General features: G+C 46.0%; 1 protein-coding gene across 1 annotated transcript in view; it reads left to right on the top strand.

Annotated features, from left to right (window-relative positions):
* The window catches only part of LOC119440407 (cysteine protease ATG4B-like), a 32,188-nt gene extending 15,579 nt beyond the window's left edge, over positions 1 to 16,609 (top strand). Inside the window, 5 exon segments of the mRNA XM_049662904.1 lie at positions 2,547 to 2,625; positions 4,909 to 5,048; positions 8,923 to 8,979; positions 9,813 to 9,927; positions 16,363 to 16,609. Coding sequence (XP_049518861.1) covers positions 2,547 to 2,625; positions 4,909 to 5,048; positions 8,923 to 8,979; positions 9,813 to 9,927; positions 16,363 to 16,427 — 456 coding nt within the window. The 3' untranslated portion in view covers positions 16,428 to 16,609.
* The last annotated feature ends 1,810 nt before the right edge of the window (positions 16,610 to 18,419 follow it).

Here is an 18,419-nt window from a genome sequence, read left to right as displayed (position 1 = left end):
TTCACTCCGCATTGGAACCACCAGACCTGTCGTCCCGGTTGCTGGCTGCTTCATCCACATCGTGGATTCAAAACAGCTCTTCCTCACAGCCGCTTCTGGCCGTCTGCTGTTATCGCAAGCATCACGTTGAAGTGCTTCTTTTTGGCACCTGTTGTTTTGACAACTATGCTGCGTGCGTCACTTTCCTCGACCTTACTGCTCATCGGCATGTCAAAGTTTATCGGTGTCTGATCAGCGTTTCCGTTTTGTGAGCAGATAGTTTAAACTCACTGTCCTGCAGCAGGCGTATAACTCGACTTGGGGCCCATCGCACATAGCAAAACCAAAGACGGCACAAAATCGAGCAACAGACACGCAAATTCGACACTATGCACGATTAGGCTGACGATGCCGACCAAGTGCCGGCCGCCCCTTCTTCACTTGGGCTCTCCCGTGTGCCACGCCCCTGCGCCTGGCTACGCATTGCGGATTCCAGTTCACTTTGAATCTGTAGCAGACGGCGTTTCAGAACGAACCGCCGACGCTCCCAAGCAGCAATGTTTTGTTACCGTCGTTGCCGCTTTACCCTCTCCTCGCAATAATTTCACACGGTGAAGAAAACATGCTGATATTTGCAGTGCCGCCAGCTGCGATGCGAGCTTGGCCGAGCCACGGTTCGCTGTCCGCCGTCGGTAGCCATGCACTGCAGCTGAGCTTGACTTGTATCGGAACTCTCACTCTGCTATTACGTCTGAGTAAAGTCCGTAAACTGCGTAAAGTAACTGTTGCGGAGAGCCAGTTGCAGTTTTTCTCTCTCTAGAGTCTGCGAGGTGCCTTTGCACCGGTACTGGTGGCAAGGTTGTGGTGAGAACAGGCTGAGCGTTATCACGGTTGCTCTTTCTGTCAGGCTCCAAGCTACCGTGATAACACGCAGCCTGTTCTTACCGCATGCTTACCGCCACTGTTCTCTCATCATGGCTTTGCCGTCAGCTTCTCAGTCATCAAACCCACCGCCCCTGCCGGTGTGCCGCCATAGCATGTTTGCCACTACCGTAAAATTCCGAGCAAGCGCCCCCCCCCCCCCCCCCCTTCAAGCAAGTCGAAATTACCGGCAAAGTTAGGGGGGGCGCTGTCCCGGAACGGCACCAAAGTTCAAGATTGCAACGACAAAATTTTCACGCAAAAAAAAAAAAGAAGCGCAGTGGGAATGTTATTAAAATTTTATCGAACAGGCACTTTATTAAGCCAAAGATTTGTTACTGGTGTTTATCACTTTCAAAGCCACCGAAAGAACTACAGAAAGAGCGCATCGACGCTGCACCGACGCGTCGCCGTGACCGGCGAAACGAACATTGGTTATGCAGCTTTTATTCCAGGCAAAATTATGTCCGCTAGAGTAGAGTGACGCGTAATGTTCACTTTATTAATAACCATGTCCACGGCGAAACGTTTAGCACTAATGAGAGTTCCGATACAAGTCAAGCTCAGCTGCAGTGCATGGCTACCGACGGCGGACAGCGAACCGTGGCTCGGCCAAGCTCGCATCGCAGCTGGCGGCACCGCAAATATCAGCATGTTTTCTTCACCGTGTGAAATTATTGCGAGGAGAGGGTAAAGCGGCAACGACGGTAACAAAACATTGCTGCTTGGGAGCGTCGGCGGTTCGTTCTGAAACGCCGTCTGCTACAGATTCGAAGTGAACTGGAAAAGGCCTAGCGACGATATCGGTGGCGAGTGATTAGCAGCGGTGAAGCTGCCGGCGACGCCAAAGCGTAGCCGCGACCACTCCTCTGTCGCCGAGTGGTCATGTCGCTGTGCCGCAGGGAAATCCTCTGTGCTGTGTGAGAGGCAGATCTCGCCGTCGGCCGGCGGTCCGTGAACTACTGACAGCCAGCCGCAGTTCACCCCGATGCGGACGTGTGCCCACTGGGGCGCCTAAAGTCACTAGAAAAAATATCTATGGACTTTAGGGGTGCCGGGTGCGACCATGATTTATGAAATGGCTCATCGGGGCACCGCGATGTGCACCGGTGCGATTTGCCGAATTTGCCATTATTTTCGCTGACTGGATGTGGCAGGCCAGTGTTGGTGCGGAAAGGGCAGGGGGGCGCTTGCACGGGTGGGGGCGCTTGCTCGGAATTTTATGGTAGTGTGGATGTGCAGCCTACAGAATTTAGCTGCAGAATTTTGTTTACGTGACCTCGGCATTTCTGACGTGTCATCATTATTGAGTATTTCCAACACAGCGACGGGCATTGAGATTAAGTGCACTTGCTTTAAACACATGTGCGAGAGTAAAGGATTCTGGTCGCTCTGGAAGACTACAGCACGACTGTTCAATCGTGAGTAGCAAATTTTGGGGTGCGTTTATTACGTGAGTGTGTTCATTATGCGAGTAAATACGGTATTTATTTGAAGGCATTGTTTATGTTTCTCGATTTGGCAAATTTGAGAAATTTGTCAAGGTCACGTTCCGTGTGATTTATCCCTAACATGGTTAGCTCATTAGATTCACTGGTGACATCCACGTATACGGCTAAATAGTACCTCTCACTTTTCATTTGCAGAGAACGTTTGCACTGAAGCAGTCCCTGGGCATCATTGGTGGCAAGCCAAACCATGCGCTGTACATCATTGGTGTTGTTGGTAAGCACGACAATCACAGCAGTCTGTTTGTGCCTCACTGCCCGTGTATTAATTAAAAGGAGTACTAACTCGACGTTTTTTACTTCTGGTTCTTGTGTGAGGTGAAGCTCTGGGACCCTGAAACTCTAGAAAAAATACTGGGAAACCCTAGAGTACATTAAATAATTTGCTATAATAGCATGCCACAAACCTGTTTTGGTTTTATTTCCCAGAATGTGTTTCTGTCTTGACGTCATGATGCTGAAGGTGGTCAAATGGGAGCAGGGCATGTTAAAAAAACACACAATACAGAAAAATACAGATAGAAACAGAAATGTCATGCCAGGACACCTTTGTTGCGGGAGAAAGCAGGGTCCTACAGGGGTCCTGAACCACCCCTCGAACTTGGCGAATAGACATGGTCCGCAGATAGCATACGTTGCTGTGAACATCTCAATCAAGTTTTGCAGCCATGCGTGAAGCTTGCAAGCGGAGCGCGAAGTCACCTTTCTCTTAAACGCTCTCTTTTCAACAGAAGTCTTACTCTCTTCTGGACGCTTCATTTCGTAATAAAACAGATTAATAAAGTCTGTTCTTACCACATGCTTGCTGCCAGTGTTCTCTTGTCATGACTTTGCCGTCAGCTTCTCAGTCATCAAACCCTCTGCCCATGCTGGTGGGCTGCCATGGCATGTTTGCTGCTAGCGTGGATGTGCAGCCTACATAAGTTAGCTGCAGAATTTTGTTTACATCATCTCGGCATTTCTCACATGGAATCATTATTAAGTACAGTGGAATCTCGTTGATACGATCTTCATGGGAACCAGAAAATAAAGCGCATCATCCGAAAATCATATCATCCAACGTATTATCCGACCAAATCATATTATCGGGGAAAAAGAAAAAAAAGTAACATCCCGAGAAATGTATTACACAGAATCGTATCAACGAAGTTCCACTCTATTTCCAACACAGCAACAGGCATCGAGATTAAGTGTGCTTGCTTTAACGCTTTCCCTACCGCGCCCATTGGGCATCGTTAGCCCTCTATCAATGGTTTGAAACGCCACTTTCGAGACCTTCCGCGCGGCTCATGGACATACTGCGCTATCAGATGTGAAGGAGGAGAACTATATGTTGGTTTTCTAAGCAGTTCGCTTTTTTCTCATCAGGCGGTGATTTTTAAGCGCGCTCCGAAGTTTTGCGATTTTCAAAGCAGAATGCAAAAATGTCTGGCTCCGGAAACGGCGCGCGTGCTTTGGCAGTTTGCAGATGTCGCGATTCCGCTGCCTCTGCGGCTGATCTTATCGATACATCGAATAGCAGCGAGTCAGAGGACGCCGACTTTTCGTTGGACTTTGAGTCTGAAAGCGACGATGACGCAAACAAGCCTGGGAACATCGGTGGCCGCAGCCCGGCACGCCCAACTGTAGTGCTTGCAGTTAAATTTTTGTAGTGGAATACCTGTTCAATGAAAAATTTAGATTTTTTCGGAGATAGTGCCTAATAGATGGCAGTACATGATGTAAATCTCATAATTTTCCTAACATTTCTTTTTTCTTAGTAGATACAAGCGTGTCTTTACAAACTTTGTTCAATTATACCGCACAATCTTTATTTTAACAATTTATATCTTTTTTATGACACGCATCTTGTTAATAAAACTTTTATGCATGAAAAGTGGATTCATTTTGCTTTCTGTTTATGTATTACATTAAATATTGAGTGCATTAGTTCCATCAGAAAAAACATCTGCCGTAACATACAAAAACACCTATTTTCCCCATGGTGGGGAAAGAGTTAAACAGATGTGCGAGAGTGAGAGATTATAGTCTATAGCATGGTCATTCGATCATGGGACTGCACAGTAGCAAAGTTGGGGTACGATTATTATGTGGGGGAAAACAAAAACTCAAATTTTCAAGATCAAAGTTGGGGGTGCGTTTATTCAGCAAATTCATTCTTTACGCGAGTATATATGGTAGTCCAAACAGAGAGTTCTTGTGGACAAGTGGCTTGTCATGGCCCATAACTTGAAGGCCGAGCTTAATGATGCATTTCATATGGTGGCATGTGCTTTTCCTTCGAGGATGTACAATGTTGTGTCAGTGACTGCCTTGTACCTGTGAAGCAGCACACCACTCACGGACTTAAAAAAAGGGGACTGGTACATTGGGCTTCTATGTGGCGGTCCTGAGTGCTGCAAAGCTTTATTTTATATGAACAGCCCCAGTGCTCTGCTTTACTTGACGATGGTCCTAGTCGTTTGAGATCAATCGTGCTGTTTTTGATCTTTCTCGTTAGGTGACGACCTAGTGTTCCTGGACCCACACACCACCCAACTTGCAGTTGACCTGGATGTAGAGGGTCCCGAGGATGAGAGCTACCATTGTGCCCACGCCAGCAGGATGGACATTGGCCAGCTCGACCCTTCCATTGCTCTTGTAGGAAATGAGGCGGCAAAATGTTGCTGGCGTCTCTTCCTCATGTCTAACTCTAGCCATGTTGAATACTCAATTAAGTAATATGTCAAGTGCAATCGAAGCTCATTCAGTTGGCTCTCATGATATAACAAAATATATTCAGTATACCAAGTGGAGGCCCCGCCCTGTTTGACATTAGACAATATCAGTATTTGTTATATCAAGATGTCACTGTGCACATAAAAGGAGCGGTAAATCTTCCATAATTAATAAAGAGTTTTAGCTTGTCTGGTATCCTGCTAAATGCAGGCTGGGTGTTTTACAGGATGAGCAGGAGGTGTAAACATGAGTGGATTGACAGGTGGTGTCACCTTGCGGCACAGAACTGAAACAGACAAACACAGAGCTAATATTGCTTCAACCCAGTGTATTCTACTCTGATGGGCTACTCTCCTGCACGATTTCTCGTGCTACTAATCTCCGCCTCATTGAATAACCCTGTTCAATGATAGGAATTATGCTACCTGCCGCAGGTGATTTCTAAAAATTCCGTAAAAATTAAAAATGAACACCCTGTATGTATAGATACGTTTCCCAAACAGAGGTGTATTATTTCTAAGTGGCAATTTATAAATGTCTAATAGAGTGAAGTCCTTATTAGTTGCGGGAAATAGGAGTGCGTCAGAATTAGCACACTTAATACAAAAGCAATTTGCTTTGGCACCATATCAGCATGTAAGTTAAATTTGCATAGTAAGTAAAGGCGCACTGACTCACCCACTCATCTTCTAGCTGTGTCTAGTCCAAAAAAAAAAATGGATCTCCGACGATTAGGATAATCCCTAATGCGAAATTAGAGCGCTGCTCTATACGTGTTTTCGTGTTGCGATATATTTTCTGGTGCAGGACAATCTGTCTCATGTGGCACATTGCAAACGGAACAAAGTGCGGCGCGACTGCCTCGCTAATCTGTAGATCACGAGAGCCAGCATGTGGGTGTGATTCAGAGCAGCCACCGCCGACAGACCTACCAGACGACGTGCGCTACCCTGGCACCATCTCGTAGCCATCGTCGCTGCACTACACTTCTCACGCTTTCTCTGTGCTCTCCTCTGCTTACCGCCTCATGGTTCCGCTGCACCCTCCTCTCCGCTTTCCTCCTTGCACCTCTTCACTCTCGCTGCTTTTTTCATACCCCGCTGAGTGCCGCATTCGCTCTCATCTTTCGCTCTGCTTGTTCGTTCGGTTACAAGTAACGTCTATGCTCGCCGCAGGAACAGGTGCCTAAGAGCTGCTGTCAAAAACGCTATCAGATAGAGTGAAAGAAGCACACCTAAAGTTTTTGTTCCAGCTTCTTCAGAACTTTAAAATAGATGCACTGTCTCCGTTTTCCAACTCTCTAACTACACATCAAAACCATCACATAAACTAACTGAATATTCTTACGACAGTGAAACCTTTAAACATTCTTTTTTTCCCCACTAGCTGTGTGAGAATGGGATCAACTGCACCCATCTACAGTTAAACCAGGATATAACAAAATTGACAAATTCCCGAAAAACTTCGTTATAAAGAGGATTTTGTTATATGCAGGTTCGGCACGAAAATTCGAAAAAGAAACGCTTACCGTATTTACTCGATTCTTACCGCTTACCGATGGTGTCGTAGCGTTGTATAAGGCCCGTCTATAGCCCGACGTTATCGGCGCTTAGATTGGCGCCTGGGCCAGCGTCGTTTGCGGCCAGTCACGCTACGCCGGTTGCGTTGCGCCAGCTGAAGCGCCATCTCCTCTATACTCCGATGCGCGCGCCATCGGCTGTTATCTTCAGAGCATGCGCAGAACGATCCCAAGCCCGCTGTCGAACGGCTGTCTGCGACCGTCGGCAAAGCGGCGTGGGCGTCTTCATTTGTTCGCGTGAAATGGCATTGTGGGTTGGCGCAGTTGGCGCGACCAACGCACGAATGGGTCAGGAGCCAATTTGGCGGCGGGCCCGTCGGGGCACGTCGGAAGCCGCCGGCTACGTTGGCTGCGCCGGTGCGCTCGACTATAGAGGGGGTCGTTTTCGCCAACGTGACGTAGCGTGCGCGCGTGTGCTCGCGTTACGTTGGACTATAAACGGCCCTATAGTGTCACCTAGTGTCAGGTTAGTGTAGTGAAGCGCAGAGACTTGCGCAGGTAACCAAAGAGTGGCGCTTCCAGCGCGTTGAAAAAAAAAAAAGAAAGTTTTTTTCTTTGGCAACATTAACTGAAAAAGGAAAGTGCCGGCTTGGCGGGCTAGGCCAGCTGCAGCAAGCGGCGGGATCAGGTTTGAATGAAGGGAGGGGGAAAGGTCACGCCGCCGCGGCAGAGGGATGCAGGCCCACCTCGCTCTCGCCTCGCAGTCGCGGTGAATTCGAGTGCGCCAAGCGCGTTGCCGCTGCTTCGCATTCCGTCGCGGCAGAGAAGGTGCTTCCGGTTGCTGCTCGCGCAAAAATGACTAAATTTGGGGCGAAATCTCTAGGTGGTTGGCGGGGAAAATTCGTTATTTCGAGGGGGGGTCTCCCCCTGCCACTTCATTATGTAGCGGTCTCAAATACATGTGCTTCTATGGAGTAACGGCGGGGAATAAAAATACTTCGTTATATCCAGGAATTCGTTATATGGAGTTTCGTTATAATCAGGTTTAACTGTATCACAAATACCAAATCATTTTCATAATTTTCTGAATTTGCTAGTACAATTGAAGATACTAAAAAGTAGAGTTGTCTGAACCACCTGCTATGCCATCCAACCCCAGAGTCATTGTTGGTTGCCTCCTTGGGAACAGTTGTTATTGCTTATTTTAAATTTTTTAGTTAGTTACACAGCTCTTTCTCCCATTTCCTCAGTCTTTATGCAATGTGAAATCGCTGTGTTTAATATCTGAACGCACTTGAATCTCTGCCACGTACACTAGTGTGCTATACACAAATGTATGAAAGATGCATTGTCTACCGTATTTATTTGAATATAAGGTGAGGTTTTTCCCAGAATGTTTAGCTGCAATGTTGCCCGCTGCCTTATACGCGAATTTGGCCCTTAGGTATGGCTTCATGGCAGCGTGACTTTCGCATTACAGTGTGGCTTTACGGCAGCACGCGCCGTGATGCGGTGAAGCCACACTATAAGGAAAAATTCGCACTGTGGTGAAGCCACACCTAAAGGCGAAATTCGCGTATAAGGCGTGGGGTGACCCGCACTCCGCGTGTTAGCGCCCCTCCTCATCTATTTCATGGTTGCCATTTTGCATTTTGGCTGTGTTAGTAATGCAGTATTTCAGGCGATTGTCGCTGAGTCTCGATAATCCGTTGGCTACTCTGTGTCGCCTTATATTGGTGTGCGTACTCACATTTTTTTTCTTGGTTCCCCCCCAATTTCACCCTCGCCTTATAACCATGACTGCCTTGTAATAAATACGGTACATTTATGTAACCACTCTTTTTTGTTTTTGTTACTATAACCCCTTCCTCTTTTTTAATACTTTCAATATACTTGTATTAATTGTGTATTTGCCTATTTGTAGACCTTTCTTATTTTTGTATTGCCCTCCTGCTATGCTTTCGGTTGAGAGCAGCCATATTTGAAATAAACAAATAATCAATAAAGTGGCAGTCTAAAATTTCACGCCAGGAAAAAATACCTCACTTGACAGCACTTCTGGTGGCCTTGGAAATTATAACACTGACTGGACCATGGCTACTGGGTGAATAGCTGCTCATTGTGACTACAAAAACACATGGGAAACACAGAAAGCTTGTGAATACCTGAAATTTAGTTTATCTGGCAATACTGAACACTGTATAATACAGTTTTCTTAGTGTGTTTGCTTCTTCATGGATGGTTTAGAGTTCATTCCTTGCTTTCCTTCTCTTTTAGTGCTTCTACCTGCCAACAGAAGCAGAGTTTGACAGTTGGTGCAACTTGGCGCACAAAGTGAGTGCCTTATTTATATTTATTTATTTTGATGTGAAAGCGTCGAATGACCCATTGAGGGGAAAAGGCGCCGTCTGTGGTCTTAAGCAGCGAAACGGCAGGTTAATGCCCATTATCTGCGACGCCACGTCACAAGCGCGCCTCGTGGAGCAGAGCAGATGAAAGGGCACGCCTGCTGCTGCGTTAGCATACCAGGTGTTGCGTGAAGGCCGAGGGCATCGCTGCGACGCCACGTCACCCTCACTCTCACGTTCTAAAGCCTGTGTTATGTGGGTGTTCCTTCTCCACGCAAGCTCTCGTCTGCGTTCTGACTCCGCCTCAATAAGGCCAAATCAATACTTGGAAAGCGTCTTGACACGCTCGCTTGCCGGCCGCTGAGCGGTGTTCAATTGGACATTAATGCTTTTACATTCACTTCTCATAAGTGCCAAGGTGTCCTCAGATTTAAAAAAAACTATTATTGTCTTCTTGGTTGAACTATTGCATTTCTTGTGTGTGCTTAAATGAATGTAAACGGTTGAACATTAATGTCTTATTCGAATGCCTTAATGCGCAAGCCCTTAGAATGTGCAAGGCTTTAATGCATGTTTTTATTATGTGTGGCTGCTTATTATTTGAATCATAGTTAAAACAATGTATGAAGAACAAGCGAGTTACCTAGGAAAATAAAAATTTTGGTGCACTCACATCGTGCATTTACGTTTGCCGTATATAGAAACTGTAATTGCTTGTCTGTCATCAGTTGCTTCTTTTTGTTGTGTGTCTGTGTGCCTATTAGCTCTGCATATTGTCGGAGCTTTATCCCAAATTTCTTATTCAATTTTTCCTTGTAGCACTTGATTAGCCAGATGAAGCAGCCACTATTTGAGATCACGGAGCACAGACCAATCGGTTGGCCAGACTTCACAGAGGAGGTGCAGCGGCTTGAGCAAGAGCCACAAAGCACTGGTTTGTGGTCTTTTCTCTTCTTTACCTCTCAACTTGCACCCACTTGACACAGTGAGCTTGAAATATTTTTGGCGTTATGCTAAAGCAGGCGAAGCAATTGTAGAGCCAAGAAGGAATTGTTTGATCCAATGCCTCCTTTAGAAGATGCCCGCCGTGTGAGCCGAGAAACAGGTTCCTGCCCCTCTCCTCTTTCCTCCTCTCCATCAGGAGGTCGGCTGCAAGCACTAGCTGCGGCAGCTGCTCCAAACCTGAGTCACATGGCCCTGCCTCCGAGATTAAAGCGGCGTCTGTTGCCATCCCGGAGGCAGGACCTGCAGTCTCTCGTCAAGCCATTGGTTGAGCGTGCGCCAGCCTCGTAATTGTCATTTCCTCCGCAACAGGAAGTAGGGTCGGCAGTAAGCGCCATCTCTCTGCGGCTACCCTGAACTACGGGAACCTCCGCTCCAACGGGAAAACGAATGAAGCGGCAGGCATCTAGTAAACGAGGCATTGGTTTGGTCCCACCTGAATGCAGCCTCCTGCTTACAGAGGCAGCATAAGCAATACCTGTGTCCTTTTGACAGATATGGAAGGTACTGAATCAGTAGCGCACCCAGGATAGGATCTCTGCCAGGGGGGGGGTTGACAGTTTGCCAATACCATCTAAACAGCACTAATTTCGGTTTCTTCACGGGAAATTGTCAAAAAAATGCGCTTTTTGCGAGTGTGCAGATGGTTGCGCATCTTACATCTTTGTTGCAGTACTCAAATGTGTAAGGAAAGAAAAGGGGTTAAACAAAAGGGGGGGTTAAGTCGGCCTCAGGGGGGGGGGTGCCAACCCCCGAATCCCCCCCTGTCGGTGCGCCACTGTACTGAATCTAGTTAAAACCAGAGTTATAACTCTTTCATAATCATAATGTGCATAGTTAAAGATTAAGCACCTAGATTGATTGAAATGTTTAGGCTGTGGTCCAGGTTGGGCCAAAATTTGAAGTTTTAGTCCCATGACAAAGGAGGTTGGGCTTGAAAACCCAGGTCATTTTGTGCTATTCTCTGTAACATTGAATGTTTAGCTCATGAGCTTTCTGTTTTGATGAATTTCGAAGATGAAATTATTACAGTGAAATCTCGATGATACGAATCTCACGAGGTCACGAAAAATATTAATATTAGCCGAAATTAGTATCATCGAAACACAATTAAAACTAGCTAAATTAAAAAGTCCGAGGTGAACTCACTCAGGCACGCGCACGTAAAAAGCATTTACAGTATAGATCATTTATAACGTAACTGTTTATAGTGCAGAAGTGGCTACAACGCGGCCTTTTCCGACTCCAGTTTACCCTCCCATAGAGCTCTATGTATACGCATACTGCTTATAGTGCAGCCGCGTGAGACGAAATACCGGTTATAATGCAGCTTCCGCTGGAAAATCTCGCCGACAAGGGCGGTAGCGATCATGCTTCTCAACGAGGTGCGCCCACCGACGGGAGAGGAGATCAACGAAGGCTATGCGGAGGAGGAGCATGAGACGTGGAGCATGAGTCCAAGGGCGATAAAATCGTCACCGCGCGCCGTATGTGCGAGTGAAAGCGCGCCTTTCGCACGGGGGATGCGCGCCTTCACGCACGGAGAGCGAACGCACAGCGGGGAGCAAACGCGACTTCCGTCACGGCCAGGCGCGCCAGTCGAGCCCGGCCCTGCTTCTGTCGCGCGAAAGACCGGGGGAAGGGGGTATAGGAGGGAGGGAGGGGGGGGGGGGCGACGCTGTGCTGCAGGGCACCAAATGCGTATCTTGCAACCGGGCGCAAGGGTAACTGGTGACGCGATCTCCCACCGAAAGGAGCAAAGCGGGAAGGCAGCGCAGGAGGGAGGGAGGGAGGGAGGGGGGGGGGCCTCCGCACCGCGCCTCCGCACCAAAAGAGAAAGGGAGAAAGCGCGTGACTGCGCGCTGTTCTTTTTCGCGGCCGTCGGTGGGGCACCGTTTATTCATATCAACCGACGCGGGTCGAAAATCGATTCGTAACAACCGTTCTCTAGCACGTTGCAAAGTTATGGGGCTCAGCCGGGACCACAGAAAAAATCGTATCATCCGGAAATTCGTATTAGCCGTGATCGTATCATCGAGATTCCACTGTAGTGCATATCAATTTTAAACGTCACTTGAGGATGTGTGTTATGTGGAGCGTAAGGGTAATATGTAACTCTTGTGAGGCCATTTTGCTGTGTCACTTCACCATCAGGCTGATGGTTGTGCGCAATCATATAATTCAAAAGAAACATTGGCCAGATAGTTCCTTGTTTGGGGCCTGTCATGATGCTTTCCCCAATAATAACGTTCCCTTTGTTTGGGAAAGTTGTCTGAAGATGCAACTATTGCAATAACCTGGGTTGGGAATTAACCCCCATACATTGAGTGTGCCACTTGGCTTAGTGGTTTAACGTCTGTGTGAAACTTGTGCAGAGTCAGCGACTGTTAGTCAACGACAGGTCAAAAATGCAATAACAAATGCTCATCAAAGGAAACAAGTACATGTGTCAGGGAATCACGTTACCCTTGATGGTCATTGTTCTTGATAACATCATTCTTGCGAAAGGACCTTACTCTTGTATTTTTTCAATCTGCTCAAAGAAGTCTCATAGCAATAGCAGACAGCTTACCATACTCCAAGGTTATACCTGCAAGCATCATTTTAGGCTTAGTCAACTAGACCTTTTTTGCGACATTTCATAATTTATGTTGTTATACTTGTCAAAGGTTTTGCCATCTTGTTTGCCAAAGTGACCTCCATCAGGTGAACGTGAGTGCACATGGCTTTCTGTGATAAGTAGTGTGCACGAAAAGTGGGAACAGGTTTCCATGCTTTGTATTTAGAAGAATTCAAGTGCTGTGACAGCAAGTGTGAGGAGAAAGTGTCATCTGATGTTCGTTTTTCTTTCGAATTGCTTCACATTCGAAGTTGGAGAGCAGATCAAACATGTAGCATGATAAAAGCAATCAGGAGAAACTCTAAATTTCCCAAATCAACCTTTATCGACGAGGGTGCAGTTAAGAATGGCATTCTACTGCTCTTTGTGTGTATTGAAATTTCTCCTACTCGGCCAGTGGATGTTTGTGCTCTGCTCCTCTTAGATGTTTGGAAGGTGCACGCCCACATGACTACACTTTAAAAATATGCATGCTTGCCTATAGGGACACTTTTCATTATGCAAATTTTCGTAGTGGTGCTTGAGTAACATGCAGCACATATTTTACTTCAGTGCAAGCTGGCTGATTTTCCAAGTTTTTGTTTGTAAGAGACCTGATGAAGAGGTTTTTATAACATGGAAAATAGAGACATCCAATTAAATATCAGGTACCCAGCTGCGCCTATTGGCAGAGAAGCTGTAGGCCTCTGTACTAACTGTTTACTTTTACTGCAACCTTTACTGCATATGGCACTGCAACCTTTAGTGTAATAGCGAAGACCCCAAAAAAACTGGTGTTTCCATAGCACCTTTCGTAATTGTATAGCTGTGTTCTCCCGCTGGGCAGGTGTAGGGGGACACTTCACAAGTCAGTAGCCAAGCCGACGTCACCGTGAAATGTTGTATGGGTTTGTGGTGACAGTTGTCCCAACTGTTGTTGCACTACTCTTGCGAAATGGTGACGGCTGTCACCATGACGGCTGTCAAATCTCCTTGATATTTGCTGTCCCTAGCAAACAGCAAATCTCCTTGATATTTTTATTACTCCTTGGGAAAATGACCGAGGAAATGCCTGAAAAACTTCAAATGAGATTTATGTAGGACACACTGCACCATGCACAAGTTTTTGAGTGGTTTGAGTTGTTTTGAGAGGAGAAATGAGCATTAAAGTCCTTCCTCATTCTGGCCGACTTTGAACCAGTAGATTGTCGAAAAGGTATCCAAAAGATCAATGAGAGTCGCTGCCACACAATCAAGATTTCAGAAGCTGCTGGAATAACTTAGAGCACTTGTGAGTGGATTTTGAGAGTGTAATTAGGCATGGAGGCACAATGCTGTGATGTTTGTTCCCCGCCTCCTCACAGGACAAAAAGACAAGACAAAGAGCACTTACATTGTTTGATGTTGTGCCAGGATTTAAAAAATTGTGTCGAAAGTGACCCAGACCTTGTCTCATAGATCATCATGGGGGATGTAAACTGGTGCTATGGGTATGACTCTAAAAACAAGCAACTGTCAAACTAGTTAACGTCTTTTTCACCAAGACGATGATCATTGTTTCTTTGTCTTCCTGTTCGGTGTGTGTGGAATTGTGCAGCGGGAATTCACTCTTCTGGGACAGACTGAATCACCGATCTTACTTGGAATTATTAAGGCAATTAAGGAAGAACGTGCGAGGGAAACACACAAAATTGGGGAATGTGGGTGACTGGTTTCTACATCATGACAGCCCTGCAGCTCTAATAATTTTGGCTATGACATGGTACAGTAAAAGCTCATTAACTCGGATCTCACGGGACCGGAGAAAATGTCCGAGTTAACCGAATTCCGAATTATCGAATGGACCATGAAAACAAAAGGAAAACGTACACGGCACAGACAAACCTTTATTTCTTGAAAAAGTGCGTTATTTTCGTCTGCCTCGCCGTCGGAATTTCTGACAGAACGATCTTATTTAATCCCATCAGGTAGTGGTGCGCACGTTCACTGTCGCGAGAACAAACGCAGAACTCCTCGAGGACAGCGAGGGCTTCGGCGGCCTCCTGCACGGTGCGGGCTCCTGCACGGTGCATCATCACCTTTCTTTCAAGATCATTTGCTGGCTGCTGTGGCTGCTTAACTCCTGTGACGGTCGCCATCGGTATGAAGCGCGACGGCGGCGGCAACGCGCACACACACAGCCGCAACACACAAAGTCACAACACAAAGAACTACGTCAACCAAGTCACGAAGTACACCAGTAGGCGTAGCGAGCAGCTGTTAGTAGACACTGGATGCGCCGGTGGCCCAAGCGCTTCCGCCGGGTGGTGACTAGCGCCACCTAGCCACTTCCCCCTCATTCACTATCATCATGATCATATTCTGCTGCAGTTCGTTCGGTTTCGGTTTCTCCAAAACTCCGGTTCCGCCGTCGGTTACGGCAAGCGGTGCTTGAGCCTCCAAGCCGCCGAGATCGCGCAACTCTGGAGTCGCGCGGAGTTGTCCGAGATAACCGGTGCGCGGCTAAATCCCTCCGAATTAATGAGCATTTGACCCCATTGAAATATACACAGTTTTGCCGGGACCGCGCCGCGAGTCCGAGTTAACCGAATTTCCGAGTTAACGAGGTCCGGATAAACGAGCTTTTACTGTAATTGGTCATTCGGGGAGTGACCAATGTTCACCTACACCCTATTCATTGTACCAAAGTCACAATGATTTTTTGTTTATTTTTAAAGAAAATTCAATAAATGAAGTAGATTTACCACTGTGTACGAGGTGAAGGCAACCTTGCACGAGGTACTCAATAGCATTAAAGGGGCCCTGAAAGACACCTCGGGCTTGGTGAAATAACATAGTCAGCTGGTAGCATACGCTGCTGTGAATATCCCAGCCAAGTTTTGCTGTCGTACACGGTGCATGCATCTTGCAAGTGGAGCGCGAAGTCACCTTTCTCTCAAACTCTCTCGTTTCAATAGAAGCTATGATTCTCACTCTTTTCTGTGTGCTTTATTTTGTAATAAAGCACTAATAAAGCACATTCCTATATGCGGCTGCTATTGGTCGCTGCAGTCGGCTACACCGCGGCCGCCGCGAGGGGCTGCTACGAGTCCACTGGCTAAGCGCACTGCGGCTTGCTGAGGACAACTGTGTTTGGCTTACATTGAGCGCATCATAGGCACCAAAATGAGAAGTCCTGGCATCTACATTAACATCCAAAATGAAATTTGAACTGCGCGCCACGGTGACAATACGAAGGCAAACATTGTGGCCCCACTTCGCCGTAGCCTTTGCAGTGCAAGGCATTGACAAAGGAACGGGAGCACAGCGGAGGCGGGTTAGATTGCCAATAACTACACTTCTGCTGAACACATTGAAGTACTTTTTGCGGCAAAGTATTTCTGAAATAGCCTATTTTCACTTCAGATGCCTTTCTACACTTTGATAAAAAGTGGTTCAGGGTCCCTTTAAGCTTAAGGAGCTCCAGAGTTACTTTGAACAATGTGATAAAATGTTAGACAAGTATATTGACTCCATTTGAGATTACCTTGAAGAGAAGTACGTTTGTGCTTCTTGTTCTACGTGAAATTCAGTTTTTTTTGGGGGGGGGGAACAGTCGCCTTTTTTTTGGGGTCCCCCTTCGTACATGGTGAGGTGGTGTGTTTTATTCTTTCTGTGCACCAAAGTTCTTGTGAAATTGTTTTGGCATGATGTATTTAACCTGGAATTTCATTTGTATATTATACTACGATGTCTTGGGTAACATTATATTGTTTTATTCTTTCCCAGAATTCACTGTTCTAGAGCAAGAGCGCAAGTATGACACTTCGGACGACGAGTTTGAGATTCTCTAAGCTGTACCTATCTGTAAAAAAGGGCGCTAAACACTCTGCCTGCTTATTGACTGTTAGCCTTTCTTTGAGGAGATGCTATGTACTCTTCAAGCCTGCTGTATTTATAATACTATGTCAAGTGCTTTTTTTATATGCAGGAGGACTTTTGAATAAATATACACCGCCAGTATTTGTGCAAAAAATTCTCTTGTGTTATTTTTTGTGATTGACGTGCTACTGCCAAGCATTTATTTTAAACTTTTGTTACATCTCTTTTCATATAAGCTTTGTGAATAGGTATTTAAATGTTTGTAATGTGTTACAAAACGACGTGGTGATAGGCTAGTTAATGACCTTGAATTCAAAAATAAACATGTGCACAGAATGGACGTCATGCTTTCTTTTTCTTTTGTGGTGTCGGTTCTGTGCACAACATGTTTTATATTAGAGAGCTGTAGAATAGGGGCCCCAAAGAAATAGTGTCGAAGCCACTGTGCATGCCCACTGTGCATGCATGAGACGCTGTGTTTGGGTTTTGCGTTGCGCAGCCTATTTAACCGATTAAGTGGGAGCTCCAAAAGCTGCCCCAGAACCTTTGTGTCAACAAACATGGTGGTACCCATCAAAGCGACAGCTCTAACTTAGCACCAAATTGGACTCGATTCGTAGTAATGCGTGAAGTTCGTAAGCTAGGAGAAGTGACTGCAGTTATCGCTTTCTCTCAACTAATTTGTGTAATGAAGATTGACTCATTAGAAGCCTCCGATTCCGCATTCGATTGTTGATTTCATGGCTTGTAGGCCTAATACGGATTAACTTGGCTGGTGAAGACACGTTAAGTTGGTTACTCAAAGCTAAGCACAACATGTTGCTTGCTGCTAATAGAATAATTTCTAAATTGTAATTAAATGGGAGAACACGAAAGTCTAAATTACTCTTATCATAAAATGGTATATTTTATTTTAATATTTATAGCAGCTTTTCTTTTACGCCGTAGTGGCGCTGCAAGCGCAAGACGCTGTGCGCAAACGCAAAGCCTTATTCTAAAACTATTCACTCCTGCATGCCCCAACGTTAACACCCGCAAAGCTCTTTGGGGCCCCAACTTTAGGGGCCCCTATTCGAAAACTTTCTTTTGTTTATAATGTGGCTTAGAGATGAAACATTGGAGTTGGCAGCCTCCTGGACATTTCTTGAAAATGACACAAGTACACATAAATAATGGCATTCAGTCTTGTGTCTGTTTGCATATTGTGAGCTCCTTGTGCAGTTAATTTGTTGCAGTTATTTCGAAAAGGGTAGTGTAATAATTCTGCCTTTATACAGTGCATCGCTGCTCTTAAACCCGTTTTTGGAATAGAAGATCTCTTCTTTGTTCTTGACAAATGAGAAAGTTTGCCTTTTATGTCTATTCCCGCTACAGTGGCTCAGCAGCTATTGCGTTCTGCTGCCTAGCAAAAGGTTGCAGGTTCAATTCCCGGTTCGTCGCAGTGGCCGCATTTCGATGGGGTGGAATGCAACACTGCTTGTTTACTTTTAGGTTTAGGTGCGTACTAAGGATCCTCAGGTGGTCAAAGTTAATCCAGAACCCTCCACTGTGGTGCCCCTTGTAGCCCCAGTATTACTTTGGGACGGTAAATCCCATGAATTAATCAAGTCAGCCTTTTATGTATACATGCACAGACAGTGCAGGGCACTAGGAAGCTGGTAGGATCTACATATTATAACCGTACAAGTTTACGTCGATTGAAAAGGACTTGGAAATTTTAGAATGTATAGTGAAAGGCACTGCAAGTGTTTCAGGTTTGGGAAGATGCTGTGTCGCTTATTCCATGTCATGATGTGTGCATTCCTTGCTGGCATTTTAACTGCAATAAAGGAGTTCAGCAATGTTGTCTTAAATGAATGCTATAGAGGAATAAGAAGATTGATAGACCACACTTGTGCAATTACTAGGGGTGTGCGGATATTCTAAACTTGAATAACAAATTGAATATTATCATATCTGATTCG

This window comes from Dermacentor silvarum, chromosome 2, assembly GCF_013339745.2.
Source record: "Dermacentor silvarum isolate Dsil-2018 chromosome 2, BIME_Dsil_1.4, whole genome shotgun sequence".
NCBI lineage: Eukaryota > Metazoa > Arthropoda > Arachnida > Ixodida > Ixodidae > Dermacentor > Dermacentor silvarum.
The sequence above is the reverse complement of the archived record's forward strand: the minus strand, read 5'-3'. Positions and strand labels throughout refer to the sequence as shown.